Source organism: Malaclemys terrapin, chromosome 8, assembly GCF_027887155.1.
Source record: "Malaclemys terrapin pileata isolate rMalTer1 chromosome 8, rMalTer1.hap1, whole genome shotgun sequence".
In the NCBI taxonomy this organism is placed as follows: Eukaryota; Metazoa; Chordata; order Testudines; family Emydidae; genus Malaclemys; species Malaclemys terrapin.
In genome coordinates, this window is record NC_071512.1 from 74,733,541 (window position 1) to 74,757,963 (window position 24,423).

The 24,423-nt window shown below is 43.9% G+C and overlaps 1 protein-coding gene across 5 annotated transcripts in view; it reads right to left on the bottom strand.

Moving 5' to 3' along the window:
• PTBP2 (polypyrimidine tract binding protein 2) overlaps positions 1-18,876 on the bottom strand; it is an 85,585-nt gene extending 66,709 nt beyond the window's left edge. Inside the window, exons 1-2 of one of the 5 annotated variants that reach the window (XM_054036495.1) lie at positions 18,623-18,876; positions 16,817-16,847 (exon numbers count right to left, since the gene is read on the bottom strand). In XM_054036495.1, the coding sequence (XP_053892470.1) occupies positions 16,817-16,847; positions 18,623-18,798 (207 nt within the window). In that variant the 5' untranslated portion in view covers positions 18,799-18,876. The remainder of the gene's footprint in view (positions 1-16,816; positions 16,848-18,622) is intronic. The other 4 variants (XM_054036494.1, XM_054036493.1, XM_054036492.1 and 1 more) reach the window with 4 other exon arrangements.
• Positions 18,877-24,423: the final 5,547 nt, after the last annotated feature.

Consider the following 24,423-nt stretch of genomic DNA (forward strand, 5'->3'; position numbering starts at 1 on the left):
ATCACACTCCCAGAGGCTAGCGCGGATTAGGCATAAGAAGAAGAGGACACGGGAGGACATGTTCTCGGAGCTTATAGCCTGCTCCAGAGCCCAGGCAGCACAGCAGACCCAGTGGCGGGAGAACTTGACCCGAATGCACCAAGCCAACATGGATCGGGAGGAGAGGTGGCGTCAGGAAGACCAGCAGGCGACTCAAACCCTGCTTGGACTAATGAGGGAGCAAACGGACACGCTCCGGCGCCTTGTGGATGTTCTGCAGGAACGGAGGCAGGAGGACAGAGCCCCGCTGCAGTCCATCTCTAACCGCCCTCCCCCGCCACCAAGTCCCATACTCCCCTCACCCAAAGTGCACAGAAGGAGAGGCGGCAGAGTCCCTGCTAACTCTCACTCCACCCCTGCAGAGAGCTCGAGCAGCAGAAGGCTCTCATTCCCCAAAATTTGACAAGTTCTTTCCTTCCCGCCTGACACAAGCCCCCATCCAAGTTTCACTTTCCCAGTTCCATGTTTGGTTGATAATAAAAAATACGTTTCTGTTAACTACTGTTTCCATCATGTTCTTTTGGAGGAGGGGGGGATAGGGGGTTGGTAATTCGACAGGACAGTCACCTTTGGCAGGGTATATAGTCGGGGGCAGGCACAGCAGCAGGGCACATACATAGTGCAGTGATGCAGTGACTAGTTACCCTGGTTAGTCTGGGAGGTTGTTTTCATGTTATGTGGTGGGGGGTGGGTTGCTCTGTGACTTTGTGGCAGGGGAGGGCAGTTACAGATCTTAAGCGGCGGTCCTTAGGCAGGATCACAGAGCCACACAGCAGGGGATCTGTAACCGTCCTCCCCCTGCCACAAAGTCACATAGACCCCCCCATACACACAGTCCCTATCAGGAGGGGTGACAGGCTCCGTTGAAACAACCATCCCACCGCAGCGGAGCCTGTCAATCCTTGAGTTTAGAAGCTGCATTCGCGCCACTACAGTACACCCGCTCCGCACCACAGTCTGCGTCCCAGTTTTAAAAAATTCCCGCGAATACAGTATTAAAGAAAACGGTGTGCTTTAACAAAGTAGAACTATTTTTATTTTGAAATGTGTGTTGGAAGTGGGGTGAAGGGGGTATGTAACTGGATAGGATAGTCAACATTAACTGGGCAAAGAAATGGGGGCAGGTTTAGCTTCTCAATACACAAACTTTAAAGTCACAGGTTACCCTGCTCACTCAGGAACTTTGCTTTCAAAGCCTCCCGGATGCACAGCTCTTCCCGCTGGTCTCTTCTAATCGCCCGGCTGTCTGGCTGTGAGTAATCAGCAGCCAGGCTATTTTCCTCAACCTCCCACCCCGCCATAAAGGTCTCCCCCTTGCTCTCACAGAGATTGTGGAGCACACAGCAAGCTGCAATAACAATGGGGATATTGGTTTCGCTGAGATCACAGCGAGTCAGTAAGCTTCTCCATCTCCCCTTGAGACGGCCAAAAGCACACTCCACCACCATTCTGCACTTGCTCAGCCGGTAGTTGAAGAGTTCTTTTTCAGTGTCCAGGGCGCCAGTATAGGGCTTCATGAGCCAGGGCATTAGCGGGTAGGCTGGGTCCCCGAGGATGACTATAGGCATCTCCACATCCCCAAGAGTTATTTTGTGGTCCGGGAAGTAAATACCTTGCTGCAGCCGTCTAAACAGACCAGAGTTCCTGAAAACACGAGCGTCATGAACCTTGCCCGGCCATCCCACGTAGATGTTGGTAAAACGTCCCCTGTGGTCCACCAGTGCTTGCAGCACCATGGAAAAGTAGCCCTTTCTGTTAATGTACTGGCTGGCCTGGTGTTCCGGTGCCAGGATAGGGATGTGAGTTCCATCTATGGCCCCACCGCAGTTTGGGAATCCCATCGCTGCGAAGCCATCTATGATCGCCTCCACGTTTCCCAGGGTGACTACCTTTGGCAGCAGTACATCAACGATTGCCTTGGCTACTTGCATCACAACAACCCCCACGGTAGATTTGCCCACCCCAAACTGGTTCGCGACTGACCGGTAGCTGTCTGGCGTTGCAAGCTTCCACAGGGCTATGGCCACTCGCTTCTGGACAGTCAGGGCTGCTCGCATCCGGGTGTCATTGCGCTTCAGGGCAGGGGACAGCAACTCACAAAGTTCCAGGAAAGTTCCCTTCCGCATGCGAAAGTTTCGCAGCCACTGGGATTCATCCCAGACCTGCAGCACTATGCGGTCCCACCACTCAGTGCTTGTTTCCCGTGCCCAGAATCTCCTTTCGACGGCATCAACATGACCCATTGCCACCGTGATGTTCTCGGCGCTGGGTCCCCTGCTTTCTGAGAGGTCTGTGCTACTCTCAGACTTCAGGCCATCACCGCGTTGACGTAGCCTCCTCGCCTGACTTTTCTGCATCTGCCTCAGGGAAAGGTGTATGATAAGTTGCGAGGTGTTGAGAGCGGCCACAACTGCAGTGATGGTTGCAGCAGGCTCCATGCTCGCAGTGCTGTGGCGTCCGCGCTGTCACTGACTAGAAAAGTGCGCGAACTGATTTCCCGCCGGCGCTTTCAGGGAGGGAGGGCGGGAGTGATGGACGGATGACGACAGTTACCCAAAAGCACCCTGGACACCTTTTTTTTACCCAGAAGGCATTTGCGGCTCCACCCAGAATTCCAATGGGCAGCGGGGACTCCGGGAACTGTGGGATAGCTGACCACAGTGCACCACTTCCAATGTCGACGCTTTCCCCGTTAGTGTGGACTCACAAAGTCGAATTACTGTCCTTAGTGTGGACACACACGTTCGACTTTGCAATATCGATTCCAAAAATTCGATTTAAGTAAAATCGAACTACTCTCGTAGTGTAGACAAGGCCTTGGTGCCACAGGATTTTTACTGAAGTGTAGATGTACCCTTAGCATCTAACAGCATCTGTAGGCAACTGAAAACTATCAGTATGATGGAGGAGTAGCAGCATTCAAAAACAAGTGTTCAAAATAATCAGTGACTACCATTCCAGTAGCTTGAGTCATTCTTCTTCAGGGCAAGTTTCTTGCAAATCCAAAATATAAAGTGTCTTCAGGCATTTAAAAAAACCATTGTCTCCAGGGATGAAAATACTAAGAGTTTGAGTTAGTATATTGGGGGGGGAAGGAGAGGGCACAGAACAATAAGCACTCATTTACAGATTTCAATTTGCATGAGAGATAGATATGAATTTAATTAATATTCTGTTGTCACATGATGAATTTTTAGTGAAATACAGCATGCGTATATTTTGTTTATGCTTATTTAGTGAAGAGGAAGTGCATTTATGTATAGACATCTTACCTTACACACTGACCTCAAACAGCAATATCCACAATTTGCTCCAAAAATAACTAACAGAAGCAAACTCACTTTGTACAGCAACATAGAATCACTAGACTCCCCAAGGCCAGGGCCCCAAGAGTATGAGTTACACCTGTACACATTCTCATCCTACCTACAGTCCAAAAGAAATTCCATGCAGGTTCACAGGTATGCTACAAAAATCCCCAGTTTCATCTCTGCCACAGCACCATATAGACAAAAGACTGGTCTACACACCGTTTTTTACTGGTTTAAATACAATTTAGTTAAATCAGGACAAGAACTGTGCGTAGACCAGCCCAACAACTCCGTATTCCACCAACAAGTGGTAACTCATTGCTGTAATTTGTTTTTAAAGTTCACTTGTCTTTCTGTAACTAATTGGACATTACATGCATACGTGTCCTCGTTTGTCCTATAAGTCCTCTCCCTCTTCCTCACTTCTCACCTCAGTTCCCTGTAACTGCATGGCTGCGCAGCAGCGTATTTAGTGCCACGCAGGTGCTCAAGGAACCCACCCGGGGACCTGCCGCGACTGGTGGAGGGGCGTCCCTTCCCCGGCCCCCAACTAGCCTGGCCCACAATCCGGTGCAGCAAGGGCGCAGGGCGCCCCTCCTCTGGCCCCAACTCTGCTGTGGCACGGCACGGGCCAGCCTCAAGCATGGCCAGAGTGGCCCAGACCCATGGTAACTTGCTTTGAGCCAGCAGCCTTATAAAAAGGCAGCCAGTTGCCAACCTAGTGAACAGAGGAGAAGCAAACAGAGAAGTTCACCTAGGGATAGAGCCCACAGAGTTTTTGCCTTTCAGACTTCTGGAAACAGTAAATACCAGGGTGGATAAAAATCAATTATTTAAATAAATAAATAAATAAATAAATAAAGGATTTTTTTTTTTATTATTTAAAATTAGATTCTTGATAAGATGCTTTTTGGGGAAAAAAAGCTATCTAAAGACAATTTTAATTAAGATACCTTTTGAGCTATAATGTATCTCCTCATGGAATAGAGATTATAAATTCTGTAGTATGAGACAATATAGTCATGTAATGTTTAAGAAAAGTTTTGTAAATGAGTTCAACAGTTCATGGATTAAGGACCCAATTTTATGAGGTTCCAGGGGCTTCTGTATAGATTATTTAGCTTAATCTTTCTATCTACCCAATGGGACTCAGTGCTCAATCTAGAAGATACCATTAGAGATCCTTAGTTTTGAAGTTCTCAAACTGGATTTGTGTCACCAGAGATAACACGCTTGTTAACAGCAAAGATATTTTAAATAAATAAATAATATATAGAGGTGAGAAAGAACAGACCTCAACCCTATTGTCCCTCGGCAAATTTGTGTACACAGAGTTAATCCCTCACCTCTCTTTAAACATGCAAAGTTTCAAAAAGTTCACTGTTGGGGGCAGAATAGATCTGGACAAGGGGAAGAAGTCTGAAGATAAATGTGAGAAGGGAGGGACAGGCAGTAGAAACAAAAGTGAAACTGTTTGAGCAGCATATTCCAGAAGTCTTGTGGTCTTTCTGAGTGTAGCCTTCATTGATTTGAGATCTACTATACCATTCTCTCACTAGAAGGGAAAACCTATAAAGGCAGCAGGCCGTAAGAGAGACCCAGTTCGGAAATATTTTAATGAAGTTCCTCTACCTGTGGGTAAGACAGGCATGCATGCAAAATGCAAACAGTGCAACAAAAAAATGCAAGGCCCGATTACCCGAATGAAACAACATCATGAGAAGTGTTCCTTCTCAGGAGAAAGTTGCGTTGAAGATGATGAAAGGAACATGTCTGAACACGTAGGGTCTTCAGGTTGGTAAACTTTTTTATTTCATACTTCTTTCTTAAAGACTGCTTGTCTTCCTTCTGAACTATTCTTGAATTCTCATGTTTGAGGAAAAAAAAATAGTTGTTTCTCTATCGTACTATCATTTTAGATGCACTTGTGATAAAAAAATAGCTGAAATAGGCAGAACTTCCTTTTACAATTTCACCTTTAAAGTAGTACTGAGTGTCAGTGAATGCAATGAGTAATACTAAATGAGCAGTATGGTACTGCATTGTCTTATTTTGTTTAGGAGAAACCATCCTCAACATGTAGGATTCTGAAGACTATCCGCCTTCAAGATCACCATCATTTTCTATAGTTTCAGAATTATCTGCCAATGATAGTGTTTCAGTCACATCATGTATGTCACATAGCCACAGTATATCACCTGTAGCAAAAAGAAAAAAAAAATTTCCATCATCCAGAAACAACCATAGATAAGTTTGTGATAAGAACCAGCAGATTACAAAAAGAGGTAACTGATGAATAAATTGCCTGGTTTGTTTATGCAACAAACTCTCCTTTCCATATGATTGAGAACCCACACTTCATTAACATGGTTCAGTCATTAAGACCAGGATACAGTCCACCCAACAGAGCAGATGTCGCAGGCAAATTGCTGGATAAAGTGTATGAAAGAGAAATTGAGCAGTGTGCAAAAGGTCTAGAGAAATTGTAAACCTGAGTCTTGATGGGTAGAGCAATGTCCACAATGATCCTGTTGTATGTGCTTGTGTGACAACAGAAGAAGGGAATTTGTTCAAGGCTACAGAAACAGGCTTCAGGATACTCAGCATGTGTTCAACATTTCTCTTAAGCCCAATGTTGAGAACTTTGGCTGTGACTGTGAACAAAATCATGAAAAAATAAATGGCACTAACTGTCATTGGATTAGGCCAGTTCTTGATATAATGCTCAAAACAGTCCACTACTGAGTTCCATCGCACATCTTGTGGGAGAGTTAGTTGGTTCCTCCCACTTTTTTCAGAGCAGCTGCTGCAAAGTGGTTGTTATGGAAGTATTTTGCAATTTCAACAACATTAGCCTTTATTTCTGGAATACTGAAGTCTTTGACTAGGAGGTGCATCAAATGAGCACTGCAACTGTATGTTATTAGTTTGGGACTCTCTTCTAAATAATTTCTTCTCATCTTGGATACATTTGCAGCATTGTCTGTGATCAAGTTGCGTACTAGACATTTGAATTTTTTTCTACAGTTTGTTATAGCTTTTACTGCTACTTGTTGTAAGTATTCTGCTCTATGTGCATTTCCTGTTGACCTGGCTGTCAGTCTATTTAATTTTTTTTTAATTCATTTAACTATTTTAAACAATTTTAACAAAAAAAACAAACCTGATTTTAAAAACACTTGAATGTTTAACTACATTCAAAAATTCATATGCTTATTTTGTTAAAATATTATATGTTTGTTGTTGTTTTAGTTAAACGTCTGGTGATGTTCTCCTCATAATTCAGCATAGCAAGAAAAAGCCTCCAAATATTAATGATTACCCTGTTGAATTTGAGATGGTTCACCTCCCAATGACTTCAAATATCTGCTTCAATTACCTTTGGTAAAATGAAATAACCAAACAATCATTCATTTTCTGATATAGCTGTAAAACTAACCTAAAAAGTTTTCAAGATAAATCACTTTAAAAATGTATAGTATGTACCTTCTAAAAATGAAACCTACATCTATCTCTGAGTTGTGAAGAATATGTATTAAGGTTATAACAACCAACAAGAATCCACTTTTATGTAGAAATCCATGATTAGTCAGGAAGACTCGATTTAGTGATTTAAATCAAATCCACCCTGGTAAATACATCATCTGAAGAGGCTTGTGATACATTACAAGGAAAAAAAATATGGATAGTGAGAGATCAGCTGCACAGGATGTGTCATATTTATCTTTCTCATAGAGGATAGAAGCGACTTCATCTGCACAAAATGCAAGCTGATCTCCATGCTGCAAGAAAAGGTTAAAAGGACTGGAGGCCAAAGTATCGACCCTGCATTGCATCGGAGAAAATGAAGACTTCCTGGACAGAAGTCAAGATTTGATACTGCAGGCACAGAGTACCCAAGAATCGGAGACAGAAGTGCAGGGGGGGACTGAAGAACAGGGAAGAAAACTGCCAGTGTGTGACCTCCAGAAGAAGAATGAGAGCCAATATACCCCCAACACATATAGAAGCAAACAACTGCTTTTAGGCTCTCTGCACAGGTTCTCCTGTTGAGAATGCCTTGGAAGAGTCATCTGAAGGAAGGCAGCAGGAGACCCCACTGACCAGAAGACATGGGATGCATTGTCATAGGGACAAGGGTTCCAGACCACCAGTCCCAAGAGACGGAGAAGGGTAGGAGTGGTCAGGGACTCCCTCCTAAGCAGGACAGTCATCTATCTGCCGTCTGGGACCAGGAATCCTGTACAAGTGTGTTGCTTGCCTGGAGCTAGAATTCAGGATGTGACAGAGAGTCTTCCGAGATTCATCAAGCCCTCGGACCTCTACCCCTTCCCACTTATCCACGTGGACACCAACGATACTGCCAAGAATGACCTTGAGTGGATCACTACATGATTCTGGGAAGAAGCATAAAAGAGTTTGGGATGCAAGTAGTGTTCTCATCCATCCTCCCACCTGATGGAAAAGGCCTGGGCAGGGACCATCAAACTATGAATGTAAATTCATGGCTATGCAGGTGGTAACGGTGAGAAGGTTTTGGCTTCTTTGACAGTGAGCTGATGTTCCAGGAAAGAGGATTACTGTACTGGGATGAGCTCCATCTACCAAACACTGAAAAAAGCATCTTTGGACATTGTCTGGCTAACCCGGTAAGGAGAGCTTGAAACTAGGTCTGATGGGGTATAGTGACGAAAAAATGGCCAATTCACATATAAGCTCAAGTAATGAAGTCAAGGGGAAGGGGCTAAATTCTGGAGAAGGGACTAGAAACCACAACTGCATAAAAGAGGCAAGGAGAAAAGCAACAGGACAGTCTTCAAAATATCTTCGATGTCTGTATGCCAATACAAGGAGTTTGGGAATCAAGAAGGATGAACTGGAAGTCATGGTATATGTTGAAAATTATGACTTAATTGGCATTATACAGAGACTTGGTGGGACAACTCCCATGATTGGAGTACCAGCACTGAGGGATATTGCTTGTCCTGGAGGACAGGAATAGGAAAAATGGAGGTGGTGCTGCACGGTACGTCAAGAATGTATATACTTGCTCTAAGGTCCAAGAGCAAGTGAGTGGCAGACCTACTAACAGTGTCTGGGTGAGGATAAAAAGCGAAAAGAATAGTAGCCATGTTATGGTGGGGGTCTATTATAGACCACCAAATCTGGAGAAGGAAGTGGACGAGGCATTCTACAAGCAGGTAACAAGATTAGCGAAGATGAGCTAGTATTAATAATTTAACTTTCCTGATATCTGTTAGAAGACTATTTCAGCAAAGCATAATATGTCCTGCAAGTTCTTAGCATGTGTAGGGAACAACTTTCTGATTGAGAAAGTTGAAGAAACCAGGAGGGAGTTATCCATTTTGGATCTGGTGTTGGCCAACAGGGATGAATCAGTTGTGAACATGAAGACGGTCAGGAATTTGGAAGGAAGTGATCAGGATTTCATAGAATTCGAGATCCTAAGGAAAGGAGGACATAAGAACAGCAAAACAAGGACACTAGATTTCAGAAAGGCAGATTTCAACCAACTCGGAGAAATGATAGGCAAGGTGCCATGGAAAGACCAATTAGGAAGAAAAGGAGTCAAAGGGGGCTACAAGCTATCCCTATGCAGAGGAAAGATAAGAAGAGCCACAGGAGGTGAATGTGGCTGCATCAGGAACCTTTTAGCTATGTAAAAACCAAAAGGGATACATACAGGAAATGGAAGCAGGGGCATGTCACCAAGGAAGTATACATGGGAATAGTGTGAGCATATAGGGACAAAAGCCCAGGCAAAGACTGAGTTACAGCAGTCAAGAAATGAGAGAGACAACAAGAATTGGCTCTACAAATGTGTCATACAACAAAAAAAAGATCATGAATGGTGTGGGCCCACTGCTCAATGGAGAAGGTGAGATGGTAACAGAAGATTATAGGAAGGCAGAGCTGCTCAATGCCTACTTTGTTTCAGTCTTCTCACAATAACTTCATTAGTTGTCCAGTCATATTATCATTGCCAATAAAGGGGAAGGAATGCACATAAGGATAAGTAAATAATACATCAGATCTTCTGACTAATCTGAATGAACTCAAGTCAGCAGGGCCTGATGCTGTTCACTTCAGGGTGCTGAAGGAATTAACTGAAGAAATCTCAAAGCCACAGGCAATAAAATTTGCAAACTCATAGATGACAGGAGAGGACCTGGAAGATGGGAGAAGGGCTAACGGAGTGCCCATCTTTAAAAAGGGAGAAAAGGAGGAGCTGGGGAACTACAGACCAGTCAGCCTGACCTCGATACCTGGGAAGCTACTAGAGCAATGTATAAAACATTTAATTTATATAGTCCTGCGTGGATACAAAAAGGTGTATCTGCATCTGATCTGCAAAAATTGTCCACGGATAGCTGGGGATTTGCAGGACTCTAAAAAGCTCCACAGGTCAGGGCGCAGCAATGACACAGGATTGCATCAAGCCCCCAACTGCCCACTCCAGAACTACTTCTCCCCAGAGACCTCCTGCCCTGCCACCCGCTCTACCCCTGCCGCACCCACTCCGAGCAGGGAGGCTACAATTCTGGGCCCTCCTATGCAGTGCCGCCCTCCCCATGGTGGGCTCAGACACCCCTATGCAGTTGCGGAGGCTCTAATGCACGCAGCTATAGCTGCCTGCTCATTTAAAGAACAACCACACCTTCAAAATGGCGCTTTGGCTCACTGCCTTCTGGGAGTTGTAGTTTACCTCCTCCTTCCGAGCAAGCTGATGACTACAACTCCCAGAATGCCCAGCACGTTGCTGCGTGATTCAGAGAGCCAAGCTGGAATCTGCAGGCTGGGTGACAGCCATTCTGTTCGGGTGAGCGTGTGCTGCAGAGCCCTGTGCGGATACAAAATTTGTATTCACATCCAAGTTATGATCTGCAAAAATGATCTGCAGATATCCGTGGATACAAAGCAGACAGCTTCAGATTTGCAGGGCTCTATTAATTTGTAGATACCTGGAAGATGAAGGGGTAATCACTAGCAGCCAACATGAATTTACTAAGAACAAATCATGCCAAACTAACTTGATTTCCTTCTTTGACAGGGTAACTGGTTTGGTGGATAGACGGAATGCAGTGGACATATATACATGGACTTTAGCAAGGCTTTAGACACAGTTCCACATAACATTCTGGTAAGTTAGCTGGAGAAATGCAGACTCAGTGAAACTACCATTAAGCATATACATAATTGGTTAAAGGACCTGGATGTAGGATCAAATTTGCAGATGACAAAGCTGGGTGCGGAGGTTACAAACACTTTGGAGGGTAGAGCTAAAATTCAAATGGATCTTGATAAATTGGAGAACTGGGCTATAAACAACAAAATTAAATTCAACAAAGCTAAAAGTACGGTGCTAGACTCAGGGAAGAAAAAACAAATGCACAAATACAGAACGGCAGATAACTGGCTTGGCAGCAGCACTGCTGAAAAAGATTTGGGAGTTGTGGTGGATCACAACCTCAACATGAATCAACAGTGTGATGCTGTTGCAAAAAAAGCAAATGCAATTTTAGGTTGCATTAACAGAGGCATAGCATGCAAGTCACAGGAGGTGATAGTACCGCTCTACTCAGCACTGGTGAGGTCTCAGCTGGAGTACTGTGTCCAATTTTGGTCACCAATGTATAGAAAGGATGTAGAGAAACTTGAAAGGATCCAGAGGTATGTGACAAAGATGATCAAAGGGCTGGAATGCAAGCCATATGAGCAAAGGCTGAAGGAACTGGGTTTGTTTAGCTTGGAAAAGATGAGGCTGAGGTGGGAGGGGACATGAGAGCATTCTTCAAATATTTGAAAGGCTGCCATAAAAAAAAAAGATAGAGAAAGACTGTTCTCTCTTGTCACAGAGGGCAGGACAAGAGGCAATGGGTTCAAATTACAGCACAACAGATGTAGATTAAATCTCAGGAAAAACTTCCTAACTGTAATAACAGTAGGACAATAGAACGGACTGCCTATGGAGCTCCTGGAAGCTCCTTCACTGGAGGTTTTCAAAAGGAGGTTGGATAGCCACTTGTCTTGGATAGTTTAGACTCAACAAATCCTGCATCTTGGCAGCAGATTAGACTAGATGACCTTGTGGGCCCCTTATGATCTATGATTCTATGACATGTTCAATGAGATCCTGCAAACCCGTGCTGCATTGGATCATGAGCACATAGCCTGGAGGATGAACATTGCAGACAGTCTGGAGAAGGAAAGAGTGGTAAAGGAGAAAAGCCCAGGAGTCCCAGCAGGAAAAAGGAGAGGGAGATGTAATGGGACATAATGGGGCTTCTCAGGCAGCAAACACAGATCCGGGAGACTCTGGTGGACCTGCGGGTTCAACAACCCCAGATTTGCCTCCCTCTACAGCCATTGAGAACTCAATATTGGGATCTCCCTATACCTTCTCTTCCTCCTCCACAAATATTCTACATGGCATCAAAGGACAATGATGACCTTCCTCCACTCCGCCCTGGGAGACATTAAAGACAACACAGCTTCACATACACTGACTTGCGAAAGCCATGGTAGATATATGTGGTAGCTGAAATGGACATCAACGTTCTTTCCTCTTGAAAAGTTCAGTTCTATTAATTTAGAAAGTTTTATTAAATTTTCAATTTATTTGTTTTAGTGGTTCTTTTGCACTGATTTTGTTACATAATACAATTCTATTATTTGGAACATAATTCATCTTTATTAATTCACAACATATGCTGCTAAGTGCTCAGCAATTCAGAAAGCAACCAATTACCTGTTACTGTACTGTATCACACAACTCAGAGGATCAGTCACAAACAAAAATAATAGGTGAGCTGACAATGTTATATTCCTACATGTACAGTAATCACCACACAATTCTTACCAGGCCACAAAACAGCAGGGCCAGATAGAGAATACTACAACACCACACATTACTCCACTCACTGTTAAAATTGCCTTTCAAAGCCTCCCTGAGCTGTATAGCTCCATGTTCCTCTCTTCTAATAGCCCTGTTCAAATTCAGCGGACAGACACTCCACCTCTGCCCTCCATCCTGGCGGAAACTTCTCCCCTTTTGCTTCACAGATATTAAGCAGGACACAGCAGGTAGCTGTGGAATATAAACGTTGGGATATTTTTCTCCCTGAGGTCCAATCTTGTGAGTCGGCAACACCAGCGACCCTTCAAATGACCAAATGCACATTCAACTGTCACTCAATACCTGCTGAGCCAGTAGTTGAATCGTTCCTTGGTGCTGTCGAGGTGACCAATCTATGGCTTTCGTGAGCCAGGGGAGCAAGGGATTGGTATTTCAATATTGCCAGTGGCAATCCGTCAGTAGGGAAAGAGTCCATGCTTGGAGCTTTCTGAACAGTCCTGTGTTCTTAAAGATGTGAGTGTCACACACCTTCCTGGATCGGACACTGATGTTGGTGAAACATCCCAGTGATCCACCTATGCTTGCATAATCATAGAAAAGTAGCCCTTTCTATTGATGTACTCAGTGGCAACATGGTCTGGTGCCAAAATAGGAATATGCATGCCATCTATTGCTCCACAACAGTTTGGGAACCCCACATCTGCAAAGCCATCCAGTATGTCCTACACATTACTGAGTCACAATCCTGTACATCATGAGGCATTTAAAAGCTCTGTACACTCGCATGGCAACAGCCACCGTGGTGGATTTCCTGACTCCAAATTGATTTCAGACAGGTAACAATCTGGTGTTCCACTTGTGAGCGCCACTCACTTCTCCACTGTCAGTGCAGCTCTCATTTTGGTGTCTTGTGCTGAAGGACTGAGGTAAGCTCCCTACACAGATCCAGGGACATGGCCTTGTATATCCAAAAGTTCCGCAGCCACGGCTCATCATCCCAAACTTACATTACGATGCGATCCCAGTCAATCAGTCAGTGATTGTTTCTCAGGTCCAGAAGTGGTGCTCCACCTTCTCCATCTGTTCCATGCACATCGCCAACAACATTCAATTGATTCTTGCTATGTCCCATGACAATCTGCCCTCCAAGGAATCATTATGCCCCTCCCACCCCCAATTCAGGTCTTCTTGCGGCTCTGCAAATGCTACAGGACCGTGAACCCTGTGCTTGCAATGCTCCTGACAATGGTGCAGAACTGTGCAGGCTTCATGCTTCTGTCTGAGATGGCGGACAGCAAGGAGGGACACGTGGGTTTGTGGGATTTTGAAAAAAAAGACACAAAAATTATGGGATGGAGACAGTAGTGAACTGGAACATTGACCCATGCTCCCAGTCACCCCATGCAACTCGTTTTGGTCCCATCATGCATTGCCAAAACTCCCCAAAAACTAGCGAGCTGGATAGTGTCTAGTTGCACAGTGAGACTGCCTACCCATTGTGCACTGCAATCTGCATTGACACAAGCACTCCTAGTGAATACACGCACTGCCAGCACAAGGAGCCAAGTATGCATGTGCACAAGCGATGTACTAACTGCAGCAGCTGTATGCTGATGTAACTTGAGTAAACAAATTTTTAGTGTAAACATAGCCTTAGTCTGGCTCACTTATAAGAACGGCCATACTGGATCAGACCAATCGTCTATCTAGCCCGGTATCCTGTCTTCTGACAGTGGCGAATGCCAGATGCTTCAAAAGGAATAAACAGAACAGGGCAATTATAGAGTGATTCATCCCGTCGCCCAATGCCAGTTTATGGGGTTGTGTCCCTGACCATCTTGGCTAATAGCCTTTGACGGGTCCATCCTCCATGAACGTATCTAATTGTTTTTTGAAGCCAGTTATACTTTTGGCCTTCACAACATCCCCTAGCAACAAATTCCAAAGGCTGACTGTGCGTTGTGTGAAGAAATAGTTCCTTTTGTTTGTTTTAAACCTGCTGCCTATTAATTTCATTGGGTGACCCCTAGTTCTTGTGTTATGTGAAGGGGTAAATAACACTTCCTTATTCACTTTCTCTACACCATTCATGATTTTATAGACCTTAGTTGCCTCTTTTTTAAGACTAATAGTGCCATTCTTTTTACTCTCTCCTCATATGGAAGTTGTTCCATACCCCAATCATTTTTGTTGCCCTTCTCTGTCTTTTCCATTTCTAAGATACCTTTTTTGAAATGGGGCAATCAGAACTGTACACAATAGCTATGGGCACTCCATGGATTTATATAGTGGCATTATATTTACTGTCTTATTATCTATCCCTTTCATAATGGTTTCTAAAGTTTTTAACTTTTTTGACTGCCGTTGCACATTCAGCTGATGTTTTCAGGGAACTAATCACAATGACTCCAAGAGCTCTTTCTTGAGTGGTAACAGCTAATTTTAGACCCCATCATTTTGTATGCATCGTTGGGATTATATTTTCCAATATGTATTACTTCGCATTTATCAACACTGAATTTCATTGGCCATTTTGTTGCCCAATCTCCCAGTTTTGTGAGATTCCTTTGTAACTCTTCACAATCTGTTTTGGATTTAACTATTTTAAGTAATTTTATATCATCTTCAAACTTTTCCACCTCACTATTTACCGCTTTTTCCAGATCATTTACAAATACCTTGACCAGCACTGGTCCCAGTACAGATCTCTCAGGGACACCAATATTTACCTCTCTGAAAATGGACCATTTATTCCTACCCTTTGTTTCCCATCTTTCAGCCAGTTACTGATCCATAAGCGGACCTTCCCTCTTATCCAATGACTACTTAGCTTGTTTAAGAGGCTTTAGTGAGGGACCTTGTCAAAGACTTTCTGAAAGTCCAAGTACACTATTCCACTGGTTCACCCTTGTCCACATGCTTGTTGACCCCCCCCCCTCAAAGAATTCTAATATGTTATTGAGGCATGATTTCCCTTTACAAAAGCCAGGTTAACTCTTCCCCAACATATCACGTTCATCTATATTTCTGTTCTTCACTATAGTTTTAACCAATCTGCCTGAAGTTAGGCTTAATGGCTTGTAATTGCTTTCTTCAAAGACTAGCTCTTATTCTGTACTTTCCCTGTCTGTGCAAATAGATGCTTTTTCCCTTTAAAAACACATATCACAAAGTCTATCTTCAAGAAAAAATGGTGAGGTACATACCACTAACATTATCAAATACCCATGACTATTTCCCTGTCTATATACTACTATAGATTTCTGATCTAATTTTTGAGGTTTGTTCTCTAAAGGCTCCTCCTTTTATGATTGTTGTAGCTTGCCAATCTTGCTTAAGCTCATGACACCACATCTTCCACAATCAGATAAACAAAATAAATATCCCCACTGAAATGTTTACATTTCATAGGCAGGTGGATAGCAGGAAATTTCACATTTATTTTAAAACATACTTCAGATAAGTGGCCTCAATTTGCTCTGAACATGTCACATCAACAGTTACACTTATCAACATGAACAACAACTTAGAATTCTAAGAATGTGATGGTCTTACAATGAAGGAAAGTGTTGCCTTTAAGTACCCAAGATGTAAAATAAAGAATCTCTAACAGAATTTGCACAATCCTTTCAAACAATGCATGATTTAACAGGAATTATTTCATTACACATGATTCAGGGCATTCCCTAAGAGACTGATACCGAAAGGGGTTAGAGTGCTGAAATTGTGCAATTTAGTTGTTTCTAGTACAGCTGGAACTTTATTTTATGGAGTGCTACTTTCAAGAGTCTACTTCAAAATGAAAGAATTTTGCTGTGTTCACTTCCATAATCGCAAATATGCTCTTCAACAAGTAATATACGCACACTAGAAAACTCTCTCATCTGTTCATAAATTGTGCACCTGTGGCAACATATTTGTCTGTATAGTTCAAGGCTAGCCCTGTGCCATTGTTCCCTTCATGCTAACTACATTTTTGTCGCACCCAGCTCCTACGAAGTATTGATCTGATTCCTGAATGCAAAATTCATTTCAAGAGTGAAAGAATCAGAGGGCTAACTGAAATTAACTATATGAAAGTTCTCCAGTTATAAGACGTGTACTAATGAGGAAATGGGAGTTTGGGGGTTAAAAAAAAAAAAAAAAAAAAAAAAAGCAAACTTCTGCTCTCAGATCTGCAGGTCAAAATTTCATTCCCACATTCTGCTCCAATTATAGGTATCCAATTCTTGTTGACCTCATTTGGAGTTTTTTTGCAGGTAGGGAGAGGGGAAAATATCAGCTTTTAAGGTCATCATGCAGCAGTGGGAACAGAATGTTGCCCAAACATTATTCTGTTGGAATAATCTTTAGAATAAATTATATCACTATATTAATCTGCCATCCACGTGACTGGTCTTGATAACAGATTCTCTCATTTCTAGTCAGTTTCCAACTTAAAGTTTTCTGTTTATTAAAGCATATCTCGATGACAAAATGTCAGCTGACAATCACTTATTAAAATCTTGCAGCTCACTTCAACTCCACAAATTAACATACATCATATTAACAGGTTGCCAGTTTAGCATCACCTAGCTTCACATCCTACCTTCACGCCAACTGCAACATCAGTGACAATGCTGTAAAGAAAACAAGAAACCTGATTTAATAGTAAGAAACATGTCTGAGTTTTCAATCCACAGATTGACTCTCAAAATAAATGATTTCCCCATAAAACTGAACTCTTAATATATTTTAATTAACTTTAGTATTTAGAAATTAAAAGCAAAGACCGACCCCTCAAAAGAGGAGAGGGGTCAACAAAAAACAAAACAGGAATGGGAGTGGGCTCAAAGGTTCAAAATAAAAGACATCCAGAAGGCACACTGAACAGAGAATCCCAGAGAGTGCCCACAGCTACAAAAGGTGGCCATGATGTCAGTGAACATACCCAAAGAAGTTCTGTCTGGATACAGGACTTAAGAAGTGAGAGGAATTAGGTCCCACAGTCAGAGAACCCACCCCATCAAGCCTCCTCCTCCTTCTAGAGTCTAACAGATATCCATTTTGGCCAATGTCAGAAAGTCTGAAGAGGAAGTCTCTGGACTTTGTGGGACAATGGATAGAGTGAGAGACTAGGAGGATTTAAGGACAGGTGTAGTACATAAGATACCTTTCTGTTCATTCTTTAACAGTGATCCCTACAGAACAGTTCAGGGCAGAAAGTGATTAATATTATTTCTGAACTGAAAAAGATGACCACATTGAAGGCTAGCTCCTACAAATGGCACCCTACACCCATGTAGAACAACAGCACAGACATGCTCTTATGCAGATCCATTTGCAGGATCTAGCATTGGGTAGGCAGAATATAATAACCCAAAACAGAATATAGCCAGGATACCCTAATTAACACAAATATCATAAAACATTAAAAACAAAACGTGATAAGTAAAGCATGCCACTTCCATGGGTATCAATTTGTGAGTAGCACAAAGGGTTGACTTTTTAGATAGGGTTTGTAACACCAACATTATGCTGACAAGCAACCATAAAAAGACTTTAAAATCACATTACCAATAGGTTATACATTTATCACACAAACACAAGAGATTGTTTAATTGGTCTCAAAAGAAGGAGGCAAGTTAAATGAGGGCTGTAAGATGCTGCACAAGTACAAGTGTTTATGCTGACAGTAGCTATAAACACCAGCGGTGGTTCCCAGCCCCAATGAAAAGAGGGCCTTGTGTATAACTACCCACCCAAGCTCCCTGCCACGAATGAAGGCCCTTGCTGTCCCATATGGTTGACGCCTGCAAACCCTTCCTTACTTAGGCTTTTACTGCCTGTCTCCAGTATACACAAAGGCATCTTTCTACCTTAAATAAAAAAAAAAGCCAGGGGGCTATTAAGCAGCTATTGAAAACAAAAGAGCTTGACATCTGCCTCCTCCTGCTGCTGCTCCTCCTCCTCCTCTCTGGCCAGCTCCAAAACAAGCAGGGGTCTTGTTCAGAGCGTTTCCCCCAACCCCACAAATGAGGGGGAGGGAATAAGAGGGAGGGAATGGGGGCACACCCCCACACACCATTGAGAGGGCCACAGAATGAACAGGGCGCTAAGGGCTCACGCAGCCCTAGGAGAGTCAGGAACGGACCCTCCCCAGCCCCGCATCCGAGTCCGCGTTATGCAGAAGCTCCCCCCACCTCCCCCATCCTCACTGGGCCCCAGTCGGTCTCCAGCTCCCCCACAGGGAGGATGCAGGAGCTAATCCCCGTTATTCAGTGGGGTGTGCTGGGCACCCTGCTCCTCCCAGACACGCACGGGGTGGAGAGCGAACCCCGCTCTGCCCAGCCCCCGACGGGAAGGCAACAATAAACCGGCGGCACCCGCTCCCCCCGCCCGCTCCGTTACTCACCCGTCCATCGCCGAACAAGACAAAGCGCTGGCGAGCAGGGCAGGGAGCCGCGCGGGCAGCGAGCGGAGAGAGGCAACGAGAAAATGGCGGCCGGGCCCCCACGGAAACCGCCGAAGGTTGCCGAGTGCCAGGCTCTGCTCCCCATCAGATTGGGCTCCCTCGTTGTCACTGGGCATGCCCGTGCGCTGTGCGCATGCTCAGTAGCCGCAGCTACTGGCGCTTCTGCGATGCCCCTCGTCACCTGCCTGTCTGAGCCAAACTATTCCCCCGGCGGGGGGCAAAGCAGGCAAGACAAGCAGGGCGGTTTCCTAGCCTTGCTGCCCACAAGGCCCACTCCTAGGCCCATCTCCCACGTCACATTCATCTCCCAGCCCTGCTGACTGGAGGCCCGCTTTTTGGAGGGAAATTCTTTGACTGTTTCCCTCAAAGTCTGGCTCCTTTAGCTGGGGAGAGACGACTCAGCCTGGCTGGGCCTGAGAAGAGAAACTTGCCAGATCTGATGCATAGGGACTTGGATGGGATGCCCCAGGCTTCAGCCCTGGTGCCAGGCTTCACTTGTTGCAGGAAGAGACTGTCCAAACTTGATGCTGCATCTCCTTCATTTCTGGGGCCAGAGAGGGAGTAGTTAAAGCCTTTCTCCTCTTGTAATGGAAAATTTTGTAGAGGAATTGCCAACAGTAGTCCATCTTCTGTAGTATCCTGCCTCTGGTCCTTCAAAGGAAATTATTACCTCTCATAATGCACCTAATTGTGCAACAGTATTCCAAAGGATAGGAAAGAAATTCTTCCTATTTTAAATTGAGAACCATTAGCTTATGCTCTGAAATATGAGCAAGGAAAAGATAGACATGTTATTGCACACAATATAATAATTACAGCTAGTGCAGTTAGTCCTAGATATCAACCACTCTTACGACCCCTGATGAACAAAAAAGCAAAACTATCAAGCATGCTATAATATGTTCCCCCTCCAAGCAATTAAAGATTGCACACAATGGCTCATACTTCCCTGGGGGTTAGGGTTCCCCCTTCAAAGCGGATAACAAATATACTTTAATTGGTATTAAGATGAACATATAATTTCCTCATGGCCACAACAGTCCTGAAATGTTGTACATTGCAGGATTTGGGCCTAAATCTAAACTAGGTATATTTACACTACAAGGCCATTTAGTAGTATGTTTGGTTTCACAATGTTGCAAACTCTCTCTGTTTTAGCATGAGTCTTGCAATATTTGATATTTTACTTATATCCAAGGCTCCTGGAGATGGCTGATTATGGGAGAATCTCAGCTTTCATTTCTTTGAAAAAAAAATAAAAGTTTCTAGCCTTTGTGTTTATGGAGAAAAGCTTTAAAAATGTGAACCAAAGGTAAGATAAGGGCTCAAAAACCAGCAGGGAAATAAATAGAACTCAACATGCATTTTGTTAAAAATATTCTCATGATTTTTAAGCCAATCTCATGATTTCCCGGGTCCTACCTCATAGTTTTGGCAGGGACGTGCTGGCCACCACTTTCTGCAGCTCCCATTGGCCGGGAACGGCGAACCACAGCCACTGGGAGCTGCAGCCGGTCAATGTAAACAAACTGTCTTGCAGCCCGCAGGATGCCCACCCTGGTCTACGCTACAAAGTTAAGTTGACATAAATTGCCTTGCATCAACCTATTGATGCATGTGTCTACATTAAATTTGTCTGTGACCAGCATAAATATTCTGTTATGGTGATAGAGTAAAATCACTTCCCCAAACAGCATAGAGCCTTGTTCAACCTACTTTGATAGATGTAGTGTAAGTGTAGACACTGTATGACCAGTGTCAAACTAAACAGTCCTCCAGCCACTATCCACAATGCCCCAGTCCCCACGACAGTGACCACTCTGCTCATGATTTAAAACTCCACAGTTGCGGGGGGGGTCACATATACTGAAAGCCTTTCCCCCACCCTTTCAAAACTTTTTTTTAAATGTACTTTGCTTGTTGCCCACATTGGTGAACATACTTAGCAGCTCACCTTTGTGATTGTGTCCACCCAACAATGACTTGTGTCCACCCAGCCACACACACAGGTAATAGATGCACTATTGCCTGGAGCAGGCAGGAAGAACTGGATTTCCTGGGCCTGTGGGGAGAAGAGGCTATGCAAGCACAGATATGGAACAGCCCTAGAAATGTGGATCTCTCTGAATAGATTGCACGGAGGATGCAGGCTGAGTACAATAAGGATCAGCAGCAATGCCCCATGAAAGTAAAGGACCTTCACTAGGAATACCACAAAGTGACAGAGGAAATCTGATGCTGCTCCACAGACCCGCCAAGTTTACAATTAACTGTGCGCCATACTTCTTGGTGACCCCACCAGCACTCGATGGACCACTATGGATACCTCAGAGGAGCCCAAGATGGAGACCACTGGCTTGAACAGCAAGGAGGAGGAGGAGCAGGAGTAGGGAAATGCAGTGGGGGACTCCTACTATGCCATGAGCCAAGACCTGTTTGAAACGCCACAGAACTCTAGCCAGTCTTGTCAAGTGAGCTCAGATGAGCCCAATGATGAAGGGAAAGGGAGCTTATGTAAGTGTGTGCAGGCAATTTTCCTTAAATTTTATTTTATTTACTTTTCCTTCCTTTTCTCCCTTTCCCATGCCATTTAAAGATGACACCCATCCCATCCCCATATTATAAAACAAAGGGACTGTTTTTCACCATCTTATCTTGTCACTGTAAAAAGAAAAGTCAAGCCAAATTCTCAAACAATACTATATGCAGAGTTGGTGTAGCCATGTCAATCCCAAGATACCAGAGAGACAAGGTAAGTGAGGTGATATCTTTTATTGGACCAACTTCTGTTGGTGTGTGAGAGAAGCTTTCGAGCTTACATAGAGCTAGTCTTCAGGTCCCTGAAGAAGAGCTCTGTGTAAGCTCAAAAGCTTGTCTCACACACCAACAGAAGTTGGTCCAATAAAAGATATTACCTCACTTACCTTCTTTCTGAACAGTACTATGTCAGTTGGATTACATAAATCACATGGATTCAGTGTCCTGTGCTCATTTTGAGGTAGAACAAACGTAGAAGAAACGTAGTCAGCATCTGCTGAGAAATCTTGATAAAACTTTCATGGAGATATTCTGCAGTCCTCTCCGGAAGGTTTCTAGGGATGTCGGCCTTATTTCTTACTCCACGATAGGACACTTTCCCACACCACTCTGCGATGAATGTGGCTGGCACCATCTCAGCCAACAGACTACTGGCATATGGGCCCTGGGAGCTTCGGAGTGCCAGTACCAGTTGTGTTCGCTGTGCTTTTGTGACCCTCAGGAGTGAGATAGCCAAATCACCATTGCCTGTGAAAATAGTGCCAATATTCATTGCCATTGCTCTATACTTATACCCATAGAACAGGGGCCAGAATTTTATAGCTTCATGCAAAAGAAAATCCACCACCCCACCCCTGGTAGGCCATACTCACCATGGATGGTGCTGGAGATAATGCTGTGCCAAGGCACTTCAAAGCAGAAGTGTCAGTAACCATTTCTTATTAAAAGTATTAATGGGAATAAGGGAAGGGAGTTTTTAAATTTATCTTTCCCATTTAATTGTGACTGTAAATCTAATGTGTGTGTGTGAATGTTTTTATCAGCAGCTTCTGGTGTGGCGTCCTTAAAGGTGCCCCCTCCACACCTGCAGAATGCCTGACCCTGATGTGGATGAGAAAGAAGAAGTAGGACATAATCTGCAAGATCCTACAAGCCAGTGCTGCATCAGACCATGAATAAAGGGCTTGGAGGGTAAATATGACTGAGAGCATGGAGAAGGACAGGGAGGACAAGCAAAAGGCCCAGGAGTCCCAGCAAGACAAGGGAGCAGAAATTGCACGAGGGTATAATGGGTCTACTGAGGCAGCAAACCCAATGCAGCAGTCCTTCGTTGACCTATGAGGCCAAAAATCCTGGACTCAGCCTTTGAACTCCTTGGAGAACTTCATGATCGCTGCTCCCTCCACCCCACCCCACCCCACCCCCAACATACCACGTGGCATTATGAAACACATCCTGACCCCTCCCACTCCATTTTGGCAGGGCTGGCTCCAGCATTTCTGCCGCCCCAAGCAAAAAAAAAAAAAAAAGCCGCGTTCGGTGGCAGCAGTTCAGCGGCAAGTCCTTTGCTCCTAGAGGGAGTGAGGGACCTGCCGCCCCCGAATTGCCGCAGGTGCTGCCCCTCTCCCTTGGCCGCCACAAGCACCTGCTTGTTAAGCTGGTGCCTGGAGCCGGCCCTGCATGTTGGGGGTACAATAGAGAAAACCACACTTTCACAAATCAGTGTATTTGTAGCCACAACAGACTAAGCTGAATTTTAAAAGTTTCACCCCATTAAGTTATGTTAAATGTTTGTATAACATTGTGTGATTATTTTCCTGAAAATATAAACAAAGTATTAGGTGCAACAATTGCATGCACAAAATCAGAGTGCAAACAATCACAATAGGGGGAAAGGCATATGTGCACGTTCCCCTTCCTCAGGCCTGGAGAGTGGTTTGACTTTTTGTCACAAACATTACACACTGATGCCTAGGCCTGACAAGAGGAGGGGAAAGGGAGAACAATTTACCAAGGCCCCAAGCTCAGGGGGTGGGGTGTGTTTCACCAAACATCTGTAACTGGTGAAATCAACCACATGCATATTTTAATCCACACTGTTTGTTTTGTCCCTGTCAGAAGAAATTTAAGAACAGGAGTACTTGTGGCACCTTAGAGACTAACAAATTTATTAGAGCATAAGCTTTCGTGGACTACAGCCCACTTAGCAGATTGGTAGTGGAATAGATTCTTGCAGCTGTGCTTGAAATCTAGCCTAGGTTGGATTTGAGAGTCGTTTCTACAGTGTGTTGTGTTCTATCATGATAGAGAGGAAACAGGAGTCCATTGTACTGAACGCAAAATTGATCCTTTACTGAATCTATAGGACACAGAGTCAAGTTCCTTCCTTTTTCTCCATTTCCTAAACTAACGCAGCCTGTAAAATCTCCTGTCTCCATATGACGTCTCCTTAAGTACTAGCCTGCATTTAGCATTAAATTAACTCTACAAAAGGCAGCTGATATGTAGTGACATCAAAACAAGCATGACAAAGGCTGTCTACACAGTTGTAAGGACTGGATTTATCACTTAGTTATAGCCAAACTGAGTTTGAATATAATTTGGCTTGCTAGTCTGAAGGGCAGGGGGAAGGGAGTGGGGGGGAAATTGTTTTGTTTTAAATTATCTGGTTTGTATCCCTACCTAATAGAGAGCATGGATGTTCCATTGTGGTTTGACTGGTCAAATAGCAATGGAACTCCTGTTAGCCATACGTTTAAGTGATCTTAAATTATGTTTAAGCATAGTTCTTAATCTTGTTTATTTAGTCATTGTAAACGTATCCTAGCATTGCAAAAATGACTGTCTTTCACTATTAGAGACAGAGCAAGTCAGTATACGGCGGTTTGCCACCCTGCATTGCAAGTAACATGGCTCCTTAACTTGCTGGACTCCTACACAACTGAACCCAAGGAACAAGTACCCCACATACCAATATAAAGGGGATCACAATCTGACCCCCAAATGGGTTAAGTCACTCAGGTTGGAAGTCACTCTTACAATGGATGTCTAATGCAGGTGTCTAATGGTGATTCTGCATTTAGTGCCCACAAACCATGCGCTTGAGAGTGAAAGGAGCATTTTGTCTTTTTTAAATTCTAATACAGTGGTCTTATTTTCAAAAATCAGATTGTTTGCTGTCAAAGCACTATTTTCATGGATGT